General features: G+C 44.3%; 2 protein-coding genes across 5 annotated transcripts in view; one reads left to right on the forward strand and one right to left on the reverse strand.

Annotated features, from left to right (window-relative positions):
- The window catches only part of LOC309377077 (ATP-binding cassette sub-family C member 12-like), a 56,611-nt gene extending 54,804 nt beyond the window's left edge, over positions 1-1,807 (reverse strand). For 2 of the 4 annotated variants that reach the window (XM_081923990.1, XM_081923989.1), the window contains exon 1: positions 1,399-1,802. In XM_081923990.1, the coding sequence (XP_081780116.1) occupies positions 1,399-1,424 (26 nt within the window). In that variant the 5' untranslated portion in view covers positions 1,425-1,802. Of the gene's footprint in view, positions 1-1,398 lie in introns of all 4 variants that reach the window. The other 2 variants (XR_014171426.1, XR_014171427.1) reach the window with 2 other exon arrangements.
- An 11,455-nt stretch (positions 1,808-13,262) lies between these two features.
- LONP2 (lon peptidase 2, peroxisomal) overlaps positions 13,263-15,174 on the forward strand; it is a 48,895-nt gene continuing 46,983 nt past the window's right edge. The window contains exon 1 of the mRNA XM_081924033.1: positions 13,263-13,294. Within this exon, the coding sequence (XP_081780159.1) occupies positions 13,278-13,294 (17 nt within the window). The 5' untranslated portion in view covers positions 13,263-13,277. The remainder of the gene's footprint in view (positions 13,295-15,174) is intronic.

Here is a 15,174-nt window from a genome sequence, read left to right on the forward strand (position 1 = left end):
AATGCGGGAAGTCACACCCCAATTGAAGGTCCCCAAAAGAATTGGGTGTAATAGTCTGCACTTCTTATTTGCTATCCTTTCATTGCTTACGTAGATCATTCCACTATTCATATGTATGTACACTCTTTCTCCCCTATATTTCTATTTGCAAATACGCTTGTTAGCACAGACCCAGATCATGAAAAACCAAGGGTGGAGAAGGCGTGGCCCTCCAGATGTGGCGGACTACAATTCCCATCATCCTTGACCATTGGCTGAGGCTGATGAGAGTTGGAGCACAAGAAACATATTGAGGGTCACCATCTCTGCTGCAAATGGCTTTTTTATGCATAAACTAAAGGTTAATGGACCCCTGACCATTAGGTCCAGTCGTGACCGACTCTGGGGTTGCTCATCTCGCTTTACTGGCCGAGGGAGCTGGCATACAGTTTCCAGGTCATGTGGCCAGCATGACTAAGCTGCCTCTGGCGAACCAGAGCAGCACACAAACGCTGTTAACCTTCCCGCTGGAGTGGTACCTATTTATCTACTTGCACTTTGACGTGCTTTCGAACTGCTAGGTGGGCAGGAGCTGGGACTGAACAACAGGAGCTCACCCCCTCGCAGGGATTCGAACCGCCAACCTTCTGATCAGCAAGCCCTAGGCTCTGTGGTTTAACCCACAGTGCCACCTGCATCCCCCTTTTTTTATGCATACCCGTGTGTTATTTATAATTCATTTATTTCTTGACTTTTGCAGAACTCGGAATGGTATATCTAGAGCGCCAAGCACTGACCAGATCTGGACCTGCTAGCTTTAGGAAGTTTCTGGTTTTATCATAGAAAGGAGGGGTATAAACGTCAATGGAATAAAATAGGACTTCTTTTGTTCAATATCATGGTAACATTGCATTAAACAGAGAGAGTCATAAACAGAATCCTTTCAGAAGGTCTGCCTCTCATCAATCAGTGTTAAGGAGACGCCTTAACATTTCAACGGATGGAGTATTTTTATAGCCCAGCAATTCACAAAAGAAATTCACCTTTCTAAATAAATAAATAAATAAGGTGCACAGTTTTATGCCGACCCACAAGTTTGAGATTTATTTATTTATTTATTTATTTATTTATTTATTTTTGCTGTCCTTTTTCCAGGAAAGAACGAGAGGGTGCAAATGCTATTCAAAGCAATCTCTGTTAAGCTGTTTGCATTCCAGTTATGGGAAGGGATGTAGCTCAGTGGTAGTGCATCTGCCTCGCATGCAGAAGACCCACCCCCCCGCCCCAGTTCAATCCCCAGCATCTCCAGGTAAGGCCTGAAATCCTGGAGAGCTGCTGCCAGTCTGTGTTGACTGTACTGAGCTTGATGGACTCAATGGTCTGACTCGTTAGGCAGCTTCCTAATGCCACACAACTTGCCTTGCTTTCAGGCGGATGGGGATCATGGTTTCCAAACTTGGAGAATATTTCTGGTGGAAGGACTTTTTGGCAGTGACTGTGTTGAACCCGGGACTCAAGCAAGACTCCGACACGTACACCTTGCCCGCTTGCAGATCCCATGGCTCATCACTTACGTACAGATTTCTCTTTGAAGTAAAAAGAGAGGAAGAAAGAGAGAGGCTATTACTTTAATGACGAGAACGAAAAAAGTTGTTCAACAGTGGAACAGGCTGCTTCTGAAGTAGTGGACCATCCATCATTAGGAGGTGACTAAGGTCGATGGCCATAAAGAAGGTTGATCGCTGAAGAATTGATGCTTTTGAATTATGGTGCTGGAGGAGACTCTTGAGAGTCCCATGGACTGCAAGAAGATCAAACCTATCCATTCTGAAGGAAATCAGCCCTGAGTGCTCACTGGAAGGACAGATCGTGAAGCTGAGGCTCCAATACTTTGGCCACCTCCTGAGAAGAGAAGACTCCCTGGAAAAGACCCTGATGTTGGGAAAGATTGAGGGCACAAGGAGAAGGAACGAGAGAGGACGAGGTAGTTGGCCAGTGTTCTCAAAGCCACTAACATGAATTTGACCAAACTGCGGGAGGCAGTGGAAGACAGGAGTGCCTGGCGTGCTCTGGTCCATGGGGTCACGAAGAGTCGGACACAACTAAACAACAACAACAAGGTCAATGGCCACCTATCAGGGATGGTGTATGTAACACTGGGTTTCCTGTGCCTTCAGGGATCATACCACATGGCCTTCCAACTTTAGCTTTTATTTTTTGAAAACTTAGTTGACTTTCCTATCATTGGAGCAAGAGAGTTCTCTGGTCGCCATTGCTGTGGGGCAAGATACTCACAACTATCAATGCCGAGAGCCCATCTGCAAGAAACCATTTTCATTTGGGTGGCAGAAAGAGTTGGTTAGGTCTTGAGCAAGTAAGGATCCCAAACTGACAGGGCACCATTTATTGGCTCTGTCCGGCTACGATCCTTTCTTCCCAAAGAGTATGGAAGTCAGATGGGGGATTGCCCAGGCATTGACAGACTAGCTGGGGCCACAAGGCTCTCACTGTTGCTTACCTGGAAAGGGAGTAACAAAGGGAGTGAGAAAACTGTGGGAGGTCAATATAGCATAAACATAGTGGTGACCAGGAGCACCAGACTGGTTCAGCTCCTGCATTTGCACTGCACCATCCTCTCCATCGCCTCACCTTGCCCCCTACCAGGAAGAAACAGTTACCCACCTATCCATCCTAACCAGCTTACTGCTTCTGCTCCTTGGGATAGTATAATTAGAATCATAGCATCATAGAGTTGGAAGGGACCCAAAGCATCATCTAATCCAGGCTTCCTCAATCTCAGCCCTCTAGATGTTTTTCGCCTACAACTCCCATGAACCCTAGCTAGGACCAGTGGTCAGGGATGATGGGAACTGTAGTCTCAAAACATCTGGAGGGCCAAGGTTGAGGAAGCCTGATCTAATCCAAATCCTGGAAATGCAGGAATTGCACTGAAAGAATCCCTGATAGGTGGCCACCCAGTCCCTATTTACAAACTTTCAAGGAGAGAGAGTCCACCACCTTCTGAGGGAATCCATTCCATGGGTGAACAGCTCTTACCACCAGAAAGTTCTTCTGAATGTTTAGCTGGAATCTCCTTTCTTGCCATTTGAATCTGTTAGCTCGGGTCCCCCCGCAATGGAGCAGCAGAAAACAAGCTTGCTCCATCTTTCATGTGACAGCCATTTCAGATAGTTGAATCTCAGGCTGAAGGACCAACCATGGCCCCCTGTGTGGTGGCCCCTCGGATGTCATTCTCACAAAGGGGGTGGAGCTTATGGAACTCGCTCTGACAGCAGGCAGTGACCAATTCATGAAGGAGAGGGCTATCCATGGCTACCAGCCATGATGGCTATTGCTCTGCCTCCATGTTGCTCTGCAAATACCTCCCATCCCTGAACTGATTTTTCCTCCTGGTGGGTTCTGAAATAAAAGTGTGTTCATTCAGGAGAAACTGTATAAAGGTAACTGTACCCCTAACTGTACCCCTTCAGTAATACAATTACTTGGAGGGACTTGAAACAGAAAACTATTGGGCAGGTTACTCTCCGCTTAAGCCACCCTCCTGCAAATGCTTCACAAAGCGGGGAACCCCATTTTCCACCCTTGTAATCTCTAGCTTTGCCCTTCGCTATGGTGGGTTCAGCACTTATCTCCTTTCTTGCTCTGCCATCTTCTCTTCAAGGTGACTTGTCTTGGTGCTCTGACTAATATGGCTTCCCCTCCGTCCCTCTTCTCACTTGCTTGCCATGTTAGTTCGCTTCCATCTGGAAGGAAGCTTTTGTCTCAGTCATTCTGCTCAGACCAGCTTCTCCCTTTCCAACTGCCCTGCTCAACGGTCACTCTGAACCTGCGCAGAGCATTCCAACATCCATGCAAAGTTCCTTCCAGTGCTGATTCCTGTTAAAGAAATATCAACCCAAACATTCTGTCTGGGGAGTGGGGTGGATGAAAAGCCAGAAATGTCTACAGTGGTACCTCGGGTTAAGTACTTAATTCTGGAGGTCCGTACTTAACCTGAAACTGTTCTTAACCTGAAGCACCACTTTAGCTAAAGGGGCCTCCTGCTGCCGCCACGCTGCCGGAGCACAATTTCTGTTCTCATCCTGAAGCAAAGTTCTTAACCTGAAGCACTATTTCTGGGTCGGAGTCTGTAGCCTGAAGCATATGTAACCCGAGGTACCACTGTACTGAGATGCTCTGTGTTAGTCTAACATAAGAACCACTGGCTGGATCAGGCCAAGGGCCCATCTAGTCCAGTTGTCACAGTGGCCAGCAAAGTGCCTGGGGAAACCCACAAGCAAGACCTGGGCCCTCTCCCCTCCTGTGGTTTTCAGCAATGGATATTCAGAAGCATTGTTGCCTCTCACCAGGAAGGCAGAGCATCGTCATCATGGCTAGCAGCCATCTATAACCCTCCCCTCTGTGAATTTGACTAACCCTCTTTTAGCCTTTTCAACAATGGCAGGTGGGACGCTCTGTCTCATGAGACTAGGGCCCTGCAGGATCTGATTTCTTTCCTGTAAGACAGAGTTGTTCCGCCTGGCTTTTGGCTTGGAATTAACTTGATCCCCTCCCCCTCTTTCTTTTTTCCTTTTTCCTTCTGTGATGGAACTCCTACTTGGGCACTTCCCTGGCTTTTTTCTGGCCCATGTAGGACCAGTCTGGATAGTTAGCCTTGGTGAAGACTTGATGTTTTTGAGTTTCTGCTGAAATAAGGCTGCATTTTAATGTTGTATTTTAATCTTGTTTTTTAAATTGTATTTCAATCAATTGTTTTATATCTGGTGTTAGCCGCCCTGAGCCCGGTCTTGGCTGGGGAGGGCGGGGTATAAATAAAATGTATTACAGTGGTACCTCGGGTTAAGTACTTAATTCGTTCCGGAGGTCCGTTCTTAACCTGAAACTGGAGCACGATTTCTGTTCTCATCCTGAAGCAAAGTTATTAACCTGAGGTACTATTTCTGGGTGGAAGACAGAAGTGCCTGGTGTGCTCTGGTCCATGGGGTCACGAAGAGTCGGACACGACTAAATGACTAAACAACAACAACTATTTCTGGGTTAGCAGAGTCTGTAACCTGAAGCGTATGCAACCTGAAGCGTATGTAACCCGAGGTACCACTGTATTATTATTATTATTATTATTATTATTATTATTATTATTAAAGCCATCCCAGTTTGTGGCCATCACTGACTCCTGTGACAGGAAGTTCTGCCTCCAATGTTTGCAAGATTTTCAAGTGAGTTGGCCTTGTTCTGTTTCCAGTTAGAACCCTTGTTTCTACAGGAGAAAGGAAAGGCATTTATTCTGGGACACGGCTGGCATGAGAGGCAAAAGCTGCTTCCTGAAACCCCTGATATATTAGCACATATATAAATTACAAGGAGTTATATGCAGGGGGAAGATGGGTTGCCAGTAGGGGTGGCTGTATCTAATGATTTCAGTACTTTCAGCTTCTCGTCTTTACAGTTTTCATCTTTCAGTTCTCCACATTTACACATCACCTTGCTTTTTTAACATAATCATGAAAATTCATCAGCATTTTCGAGCAAGTATCTAATATACACTTCTGTGTGCAATTTTGCCCAATGCACACATTTTGCAAAGCATACTTGCCCTACTATAATGAATGCTTTGTTATTTCCATCAAAACATACGCATTCTTGTACACTTCTTACCCTAGAAAATGCATTTTAGCACTTGCTATTTGGCTGGAGAACTCCACAGCAAAATTCAGAGAAGTGCAAATTCTGAAGGACAGCTGCATTTCAGTTCATGCATTGCTTCGGAAAGTGATAACTAAGCAGGTTTCCCTTTATATTCAAAATGAACCCAGTTCCTCCCCCACTCTACTCCCTGTCCCTAGTTTGGGGCTTCTATCCCAGATGGAGCCCAAGTTAATATGTGTGAGGAATGGGAAATCTCAGCAGCTACAACCTCTTGCTTCTAATTTAAATATAGTTTCCTGCTCCCTCTAGTGGCCAACGTTTCCAGAAGCTTCTGCTACTGAATATACAGTGGTACCTTGGGTTAAGTACTTAATTCGTTCCGGAGGTCCGTTCTTAACCTGAAACTGTTCTTAACCTGAAGCATCACTTTAGCTAATGGGACCTCCTGCTGCCGCTGTGGCGCCGGAGCACAATTTCTGTTCTCATCCTAAAGCAAAGTTCTTAACATGAAGCACTATTTCTGGGTTAGCGGAGTCTGTAACCTGAAGTGTATGTAACCTGAAGCGTATGTAACCCGAGGTACCACTGCACTTTCCTTTGAGTAAAAGAGTACTGAAAACCTGCCCCAGTTCCTGGATGATGGAAGTTCTGGGGCACTGCATGTTTTTAGGACAATGACCATTGTTTAACCCACAAAGCCATTGTTTAACCCACAAAGCCAGGGCATAACATTTTGGGGGACTTAGAAGGTGGCCACAAACACAGCTGCAGGTAACCTGGAATTAAGGAGCCCCTTGGATGTCAACATCAGCAATGGCCCCAAGCAGCTGCCTGGGGGATGACAGGCACTGAAGCCCCATATCCTAGAGGCTTAAGGCGTCTTTCTAACATTTGCTTATTTACAAATATGCAGGCAGAACATGAGATGAGGCAAAAGGCTGATTATCCAAAGGAGGACATCCTCCCCAGGGAGCAAGTTGTGGAGCCCTGGAGGCTGCACCTTCAGTTCTGGCTAACTCCAACTGAAAGCATTCAGCTTTTTCTCTCTCTGACTGTTTGGACAGCTGTGTTTGGGCTCCTCCAGCTGAGCTGTTTATGGAGCATCCATCTTGATTTGCTTGAACAAAGCAAATGCAGAGTTTAGACTATGCCCAGCCTTTATTGAGCATTTTTTCTGTTTGGTTTATGGAGGAGAGGTTATACAACAGTGCAGGGTTGTTGTTTTTTTTTTGCATCTTCCTATTAATCATTTGTTCATCTCATGCTTTTTGGAGCATTTGCTCAGCACTTCTCTAACCTCAGAAAGTCAGGTTTTCTCCCAAGTGGATTTATTGTACTAGTGATGCTTTAATCCACTTTAATTGCGTAAATTTCTGGCATGAATCCCTTTAACAATATAGTGAGAGTCTGGGGCACCCAGCCTGGGGGCACACATTTGCTTACTTCTTTCAGGTGAAGGGGTGTCATATTATCTGAGATCAGTTGATCATCTCATGAGAAAGAGAGAGAGGGAGGGAGGGAGAGATTCCTAGCTATTAGGAGTCATTCTGTGACCTATAAACTCCCTTTAATAGAACATTAACAGACCTTTCCAGACTTAACAAATAATCTGACTAGCAAAGCAATAGCTGCCCTAACAATAATTTTACTCACATAGGTCAAACCAGTGACCCCGTTCTTATCTTCATCAGCCTTGTTATTGCTGGATTCTGAAACACATGTACAAATTTTCCTGGACATTGTCTTATGAAATCAGAGCTCTGGGTTCTGCAGAGGGAGAAAATTAAATATAGACATTATTTGCAAACACTTTACAAAAGATCAGAAATGCATATTCATCTGTATCAATTGATGGAACTGCCCAGGGAAAATGGTGAGGTTTGCACTCAAACAGCAAATTCCAGGGAGAATAAAATCAATGGAGTTGATTCCCTGCCATGGAATGGTTTGCATCTGTTTAATCTTTGCATCTAAAATAAAAACTTCAGGTTAGCGCAATTAATAACACCCCTCAGTCAGACGGTTTTGCTGATGCTTCAACACAACCAAGAATCCACAATTCAGAAAAGAAATTATCATCAATGGACACTCTCTCCCTGTCGATCTCTCAATTCTCCTGGTAGAGAAAACATCACTGTCTAGATTTCTATTTTGTCTTTTTTTTTTTGTCAGGTTCATAAACCGATATTCCTAGCATGTACCTATTGTGGAATGATCATCCTTCAGCCAACAAATATGCAGGCAGGATAAGGAGGAAATCTATAAAGCTGTGGAGACTGATTTTGAAAGGGTAGAGCGGGGGGGCGGGAATGTCTTTCTGTTGCATGGTGTTAACTGCAAAGAGCATTTTGAGGTTTTATTCTTGCCAGTTGATGAGTATCCGCAGCTGCCAGCAGGTCTTGGCACAAATTCCATGCCCAGAGCTTAAACAACCAACTGGCACTAATTCCCAATCCATCTGAAGAGGAATGAACAGAGATTCTTTCAAGCCAGGGCACAAAAACTGATTAAGGAATCACGGATGGCTCAACTACACAATATAGGTAATGGTTGCTGCTGCTCTTGTTACTGAAAAGGAGCTGAATTGGTTTAGAGTAACCACTGAACTGGGCAGATCGAGAAAGAGAAGCTGGTATGAGTAGGCTGCCTGCCCGCGAGCCCATTTGTAGCAAAAATAAAGTGTAGTTTTGCTCAGTCCATAATTGCTCTCGCTCATCTTCAATGTGCTGCTTTTCATTCTAGATTGATTCTGAATCTTGCCATTCACAAGAGTGGGTGTGGTTGCTTGATATGCATTTGAAACTCCTCCCTTCTATTAGGTTATTCATACATTTTCCTCCTTGCACATGCTCCAGCTGATTGAAGAAGCTTGACTGACCGAACCCAAAGAGCGCTTGCCAATGGTTCCTTGTCATCCTGGGGGAAAGTGGGTACTGCAGGGTTCTGTCCCGGGCCTGATGGTGTTTTGGAACATTTTTATAAATCACTTGGGTGTAGGAATTAGGGGGGGGGCTCACCAAATGTGCAGATGACACCACACTGGGAAGCGCTGCTAATACTTCAGAAGATAGAATAAGAATTCAAGATGACCTTAACAGACTGGAGAACTGGGCCAAAGCTAACAAAATGAATTTTATTAGGGACAAATTAGGCAGGAATAATCAGATGCAGAAATATGGGATGGAGGGCAGCAGTACATATGCAAGGATCTAGGTGTCTTAGTAGACCCCTAGCTTAACAGAAGGTAACTGTGTGATGCAGCAGCAGAGCAAAAGACAAAACAAAACAAAAATTAATGCTATCCTAGGCTGCATCAACAGAAGTATAGTGTCCAGATCAAAGGAAGTAATAGTACCACTCTATTCTGCCTTGGCCAGATTTCCCCAAGAGTCCTGTGTCTAGTTCTGGGCACCAGAGTTTAAGAAGAATATCGACAAGTTGGAATGTGTGCAAAGAAGGGTGACCAAGATGATAAAGGGTTGGGAAACCAAGAATAGCTGTCAACTTTTACCTTGTGTGGAATCCTATGCGGAATAAGGGAATTTCCCTTTAAAAAAGGGGAAATGTTGACAGCTATGAAACCAAGCCTTATGAGGAACGGTTAAGGGCAAACTAGATATGTTTAGCCTGGAGAAGAGGAGACTGAGAAGAGGTATGATAGCGATCTTCAAATATCTAAAGGGCTGCCATATGGAAGATGGAACTAGTTTGTTTTCTCCTGCTCCAGAGGGTAGGGCCCAAATGAAATGAGAAATGAGATTTCAACTAAGTATCAGGGATAACGTGCTTTCTGGTGAGAGCTGTTTGACAGTAGAATGGAATTCCTCAGAAGGTGTTGGACTCACCTTCACTGGAGATTTTTAAACAGAGGTTAGATGGCCATGTCAGGGATCCTTTAGTTGTGATTGGATTAGATGACCCTTAAGGGTCCCTTTCAACTCTACAATTCAGTGATTCTCTTTAGAAGATTTACAGCCCACCGTTCAACATTTGTACCAAGTGGGGTGTACAATGTAAAATAAATTACAAAGCCAAATTCATACATAACCATCAACAAGACGCTAGAATGACCTTGTCGAAAATAGATAGGAATAAACACAGATGGAGGCTGCTAAAATCAGCAGGGGTGGGCTAAAAAGCCACTTGTTGTTGTTTAGTCGTTTAGTCGTGTCCGACTCTTCATGATCCCATGGACCAGAGCACGCCAGGCACTCCTGTCTTCCACTGCCTCCCGCAGTTTGGTCAGACTCATGTTTGTAGCTTCGAAGACACTATCCAACCATCTCATCTTCTGTCGTCCCCTTCTCCTTGTGCCTTCCATCTTTCCCAACATCAGGGTCTTTTCCAGGGACTCTTCTCTTCTCATGAGGTGGCCAAAGTATTGGAGCCTCAGCTTCACAATCTGTCCTTCCAGTGAGCACTCAGGGCTGATTTCCTTCAGAATGGATAGGTTTGATTAGTCAGCCACTTAAGAACACCTAAAACGCCTGCACAAAACAGATAAGCTGTAACTTGGCACTGAGATGATGACAGCATCAGTGCTTTCCATCCTTGTAAGGGAAAGGCATTCTACCAGATAGAACAGTTGCCTGATCTACTGGTTGCTGCATCTAGGATCAGAGAAAGCAGCCTTATTCTGAGTCAGGCCACTGGCCCATCTGACCTCCATACTGTCAACACCCAGGCCACATGATCTGCACTATACATTTAAAGTGGCTTCTCCCAAAGAATCTGGGTAAATGGAGAATGTTTAGGGTGCTGACAGTGGTTGGGAAGCTCCTGTTCCCTGCACAGAGCTACCATTCTCACAGTGGTTTAACAATCAACCCTTCTTCCCAAGGAACTCATCCAAATGCTAAGAAGAGAAGCTCAGGCAATGATCCTTTAAGACAAGAGAGATGATTCAAGTGTGAGCCCATTTTCATCTATGGCAAGGGTTCCCAGACTATGCTCTAGCAGCTTCATTTAGGTGGCCAGTGGTGTGGCTGTGTATTTGTGGTTGAGGATGAGAAATGGCACATCCATTGCACTAAATATTTGCCTTGCTTTTCTCTTGCATTTGTTATCGCTTCTTGCATTCCCTACATTATCTTGTATGCATTGTGACACAACAATCTACTACCAATCCAGGTTCAAGGTCCTTGTACTGTATTAATTTACAAAGTCCTGAATAACTTAGGTTCTGGGTACCGGTACCTTGAAGGGCCGCCTGAACCCTTCTATCCCAGCTTGATCATTTGCAGGAGCATCGCTGGTCATTCCCCGAGCTCGCGAGGCTCACTTGATGACAAAATAAGCCAAATCCTTAGTGATATTGGACCAGTTCGGTGGAACACTCTGCCAATAAAGATTCAGTGGGTGCCTTCTGTTTCTGTTTTGAAATGCCTGCTGAAAACTTTTCTATTCTGCCAGGCCTTTGCAGACAATTAAGAATGCCTCCTCCCACAATGGTAAATTGATGTCTGTTTTTAACTTTTTAAACATTCTTTTTTACTGCATATACAGTATTTATGTATTTTTGTTGTGACAGCTTCTTATGTTCCTATGCAAACTCTTCTTATGTTCCTATGTAAACAGATTTCTTCTGCTTATTTGCAGATTCCTTCATAGGATCTCTTAATTAACTATAAGAGTGAAGGTTCTGAAAGGGGGTTCTGCACGGGGTTCTAACATCCTTGCAAAGAGCATCTCTGAATCTCCGTGCTTAATTCTGACATCCTCATTTCTTGACAAATCTTTCTAAATCGACTGAAACTCCCACATTTTGGAAGTGGAACAACAAATTATGCAAAGGGGATGCAAATTTGGCTAAATTGCACACTTTATTCTGACTGACAAGAAGCAAATCTTTTTGGCACAGGGTGCAGAGCGTGCCGATTAGCAAATGAGTGTGAAATTAGTGTTATTAGTCATTCTTCGCTTTCTTCATATTGATTTGGGAAATTACATACTTTGTCTTTTTCACTTTGGTCATTAACATGGAGGATATTTATTTAAAATGTCTGCAAGACAATTAGGGGGGGGAAAGGAGAAAGAAAGCAAAAATAAACCCCACGCTGCTGTGAATCAAAAAAAAAAAAAAAGAGGTGTCGGTTTTGTGGACGTGTTTTGCAGCAAAAACTGCCTGATAGAGAGAAGCAGCAAAACCTCAGAGCAAAAGGGCATTGTTAACTGAGTGTTAGAACAGGACAAGCGTAATTGAACAAAAATGTTCACATGAAGTTAGCAGCTGTTCCCAGGGACTGGCTGTTGTAAACAATGGGCAAGATCCACCTTGCATGGGAAGTGTCATTAAACAGGACTCCTCCAGATGGGTAGGATTTTATATATTAGAGAGCCAGTGTGATACAGTGGTTAAAGTGTTGGACCATGGCCTGGGAGACCAGGGTTCAAATCCCCAATTGGCCATGAAGCTCACTGAGTGACCTGGGAATAGTAACTGCTTCTCAGAGAGGCACTCATTCACTATGACTTAGTAATAATTTGTTGTTGTTATTTATTACTTTTATCCTGCCCTTCTGGCTGGGTTTCCCCAGCCCAACAGATTAAACAGAATAAAACTTCAAACATTAAAAACTTCCCTAAACAGGGCTGCCTTCAGATGTCTTCTAAAAGTCAGGTAGTTGTTTATTTCCTTGACATCTGATGGGAGGGTGTTCCACAGGGTGGGAGCCACCACTGAGAAGGCCCTCTGCCTGGTTCCCTGTAGCTTTGCTTCTCACAGTGAGGAAACTGCCAGAAGGCCCTCGGCGCTGGATCTCTGTGTCCGGGCTGAACGATGGGGGTGGAGACGCTCCTTCAGGCATACTGGGCCGAGGCCGTTTAGGGCTTTAAAGGTCAGCACCAACATTTTGAATTGTGCTCGGAAATGTACTGGGAGCCAATGTAGGTCTTTCAGGACTGGTGTTATATGGTCTTAGGAAAAGTGGAGCAGAAAAACAGCCCCACCTGGAACATTTGCGGTATAAGAAGTTACAGGATTTCAACACTGCTTGGAAGTGGATCACAGGGTTGTCAGACCTTGCAGGAGAAACCTGGAGAGGGCTTGTATCTTCAGGTGAGCAAGAATGCCTTCCCTACCCAGGCTCACTAAGCAGGTGAGAACGAATCATCCCCTCACTTCAGCTGGACCTGGGAACATTTCTTTTAGCTACACATCTGGAGGGCTGCAATTCCTCCTCCCTTAGTCTATATAAGGGGATGTCAGTAGCTTTTCAGGCCTTCAGACAACAGTCTTTCATTGCCCTACTTGGAAATGTCAGGGGTTGAGCCTGGGACCCTGTAGAAGCGAAGCATTTCCTCTGCCACTAAGCAATGGCCCTTTGTAAGCATTCATAAACAAATGTTTTCAATACAAGCAGCATAATGAGAGGTGCTGAGGAATAATCTGAAAGTGTGTGTTTCTTTGAAGCATACTCAGTACTCAGATTTACTACAATCTTAGACGAGTTTAGAATTACAGAGAAGAGCACATTATTTCCTAACTTACTTTCCTATAGCGCTTTCAGATAATTATTATTTCTAGAGAAAGTAATTCAAAGGACTAAGACAGAACTAATGAGGCACTCCAGATTTGAACAACTGAAAACAAGAATCTACTTGTGTTGGCTACACATCAAAGGTATTCCCAAATGAAAACACTCATTTGGTAAGTATTTCCAGAATCAATAATTCACTCTTGCAGGTTTCGGGCTCCAAAATAACAAGAATTTTTTGATGATATGGGTGTGGGTGAGGAAGTCCTAGAATTAAGTGGTTACCCAACTTGCTAAAATAAAATAGAAGACTCTTACCTACCGTGTCATGTGAGATTCAGCTAACTTCCTTCTCCCGTTCAGTCAAAGAATGAAGTTCTTTTAACAAACAACTATTCCATGTCCAAAAGTTTTAATAGTTGCCAGTGTAATTAGTCCAAAGGTTCGTTTTGATTGCAGATGCACGATTCTCAGTCGTGCATGAGAGCTCTCCAGATCAAGACCTTGAGATCCCTTCACCCCCTTAAGAATTGCATGGCAAGGCTGTTGCCCCAGGTGACATAGCACAGCTAGGAATAATTAATTTCCCCAATATGTCTCAGAAATCTGATAGCTGAGACGGTTGGTTCATGTCTGCATTTATTTGTTTCTGGATTAAAATGGGAGTTCTGGTTGAAGGAAATGGGTAACCTTGGAGAAGGCAAAGGGGTTGAAAATGTTACCCCTTAAGAAGAGCCCTGGTGGATCAGATCAAAAGCCTACGTAGTCCGGCATCCATTTCCCATGGTAATCAATCAGAGGTAACAAACAGAAATAAAGAAAAAAATAGAGGGGGGAATCCTAAATTGGGACACCCTACCCTTCAGTAAGAATGAGCATGCTCAATGAGCACAGAATGCTGTTGGACAGGGAACAGAAATCCAGGCAAGGTGTGTGTTACGGAATGGAGTATCCTGGGAAAGGGCAGAGCTGTAGCTATGGTGGGACTAGCCCAGGGTTTTTGCCCCGGGTGAAGCCTCAAGGGGGCACCATTGAGGTTCCCACCCTGTGTGTGCATGGAATGGGGTGGGATGCCAAACTGGGTCTTTGACCTGTGTGAAATAAAGCCAAGTTTCTCCCCTGGAAAGGGCTACCTGGAGTCCTGAATACTCAATGGGACCTCATTCTATCAAATACAGTAGCAAAGCAACGACTAACTTTTTGAGATTTGTTGGATCAGAACTAAAGAGTAATCCACTGACTGCTGCTTTTCCTCATAAATCAGTTTGGGGGGAACTGCGGGTTCTCTGATTCCACAGCTCTTTTTTAAAAAGTGCAGCTGTGAGAGAACACTGTGGAACCAGTATAGTTGTAACTAGGATTCACATTTCCTAGATCTCAGGGGATCCTTAAATAACACACTCTAGTTAGACTGGTAATTCAGTGGTTTGATTCCTGACACCTTCAGAGCTGAGATTGTCTTCTTCGTGAATCCCTGGAGAGCTGCTGTCGGTCAGTGTTGTCTATACTGAGCTAGATGGACCAATAATCTGATTTTGGCCCCATCAGCACTGTACATTTAAGGCACTATGATACCACTTTAAAGAGCCATAGCTTCCACCCAAAGAATCATGGGAGCTGTAGTTTCCTAAGGATGCTGAGATTTGTTAGGATGTCCCTATTCTTCTCACAGAACTACAATTCCCAATGTTCACTGGGAAGAGGGATTGAATCACTGAGAACTGCAGCTCTGTGGGAATACTAGTGCATAGTATGGATGGGGCACTGGTATCAGGATGCTTCCTATGTATTCCTTTACCTGCAAATCACCTGTAACTCGTGTTTACTGCAGCCCACATACATGAGAATTTGGGAAACTTTTTTCAGCCCGAGGGCCACATTTCCTTCAGGGCAGCCTTTCAGGGGCCACATGTTAGTATTTGGTGGAACCAGAAGCAAAAGTGGGCAAGGCAATGGGTGCAAATGGTACCTTTGTATAGTAGGCTAATTTCTAAACACCCCCCCCCCTTTATTCAGCATCCAGACAAGCAAAAGGCACCATCAAGATTCAAGT

This window comes from Podarcis melisellensis, assembly GCF_964234715.1.
Source record: "Podarcis melisellensis genome assembly, chromosome: 8".
In the NCBI taxonomy this organism is placed as follows: domain Eukaryota; kingdom Metazoa; phylum Chordata; class Lepidosauria; order Squamata; family Lacertidae; genus Podarcis; species Podarcis melisellensis.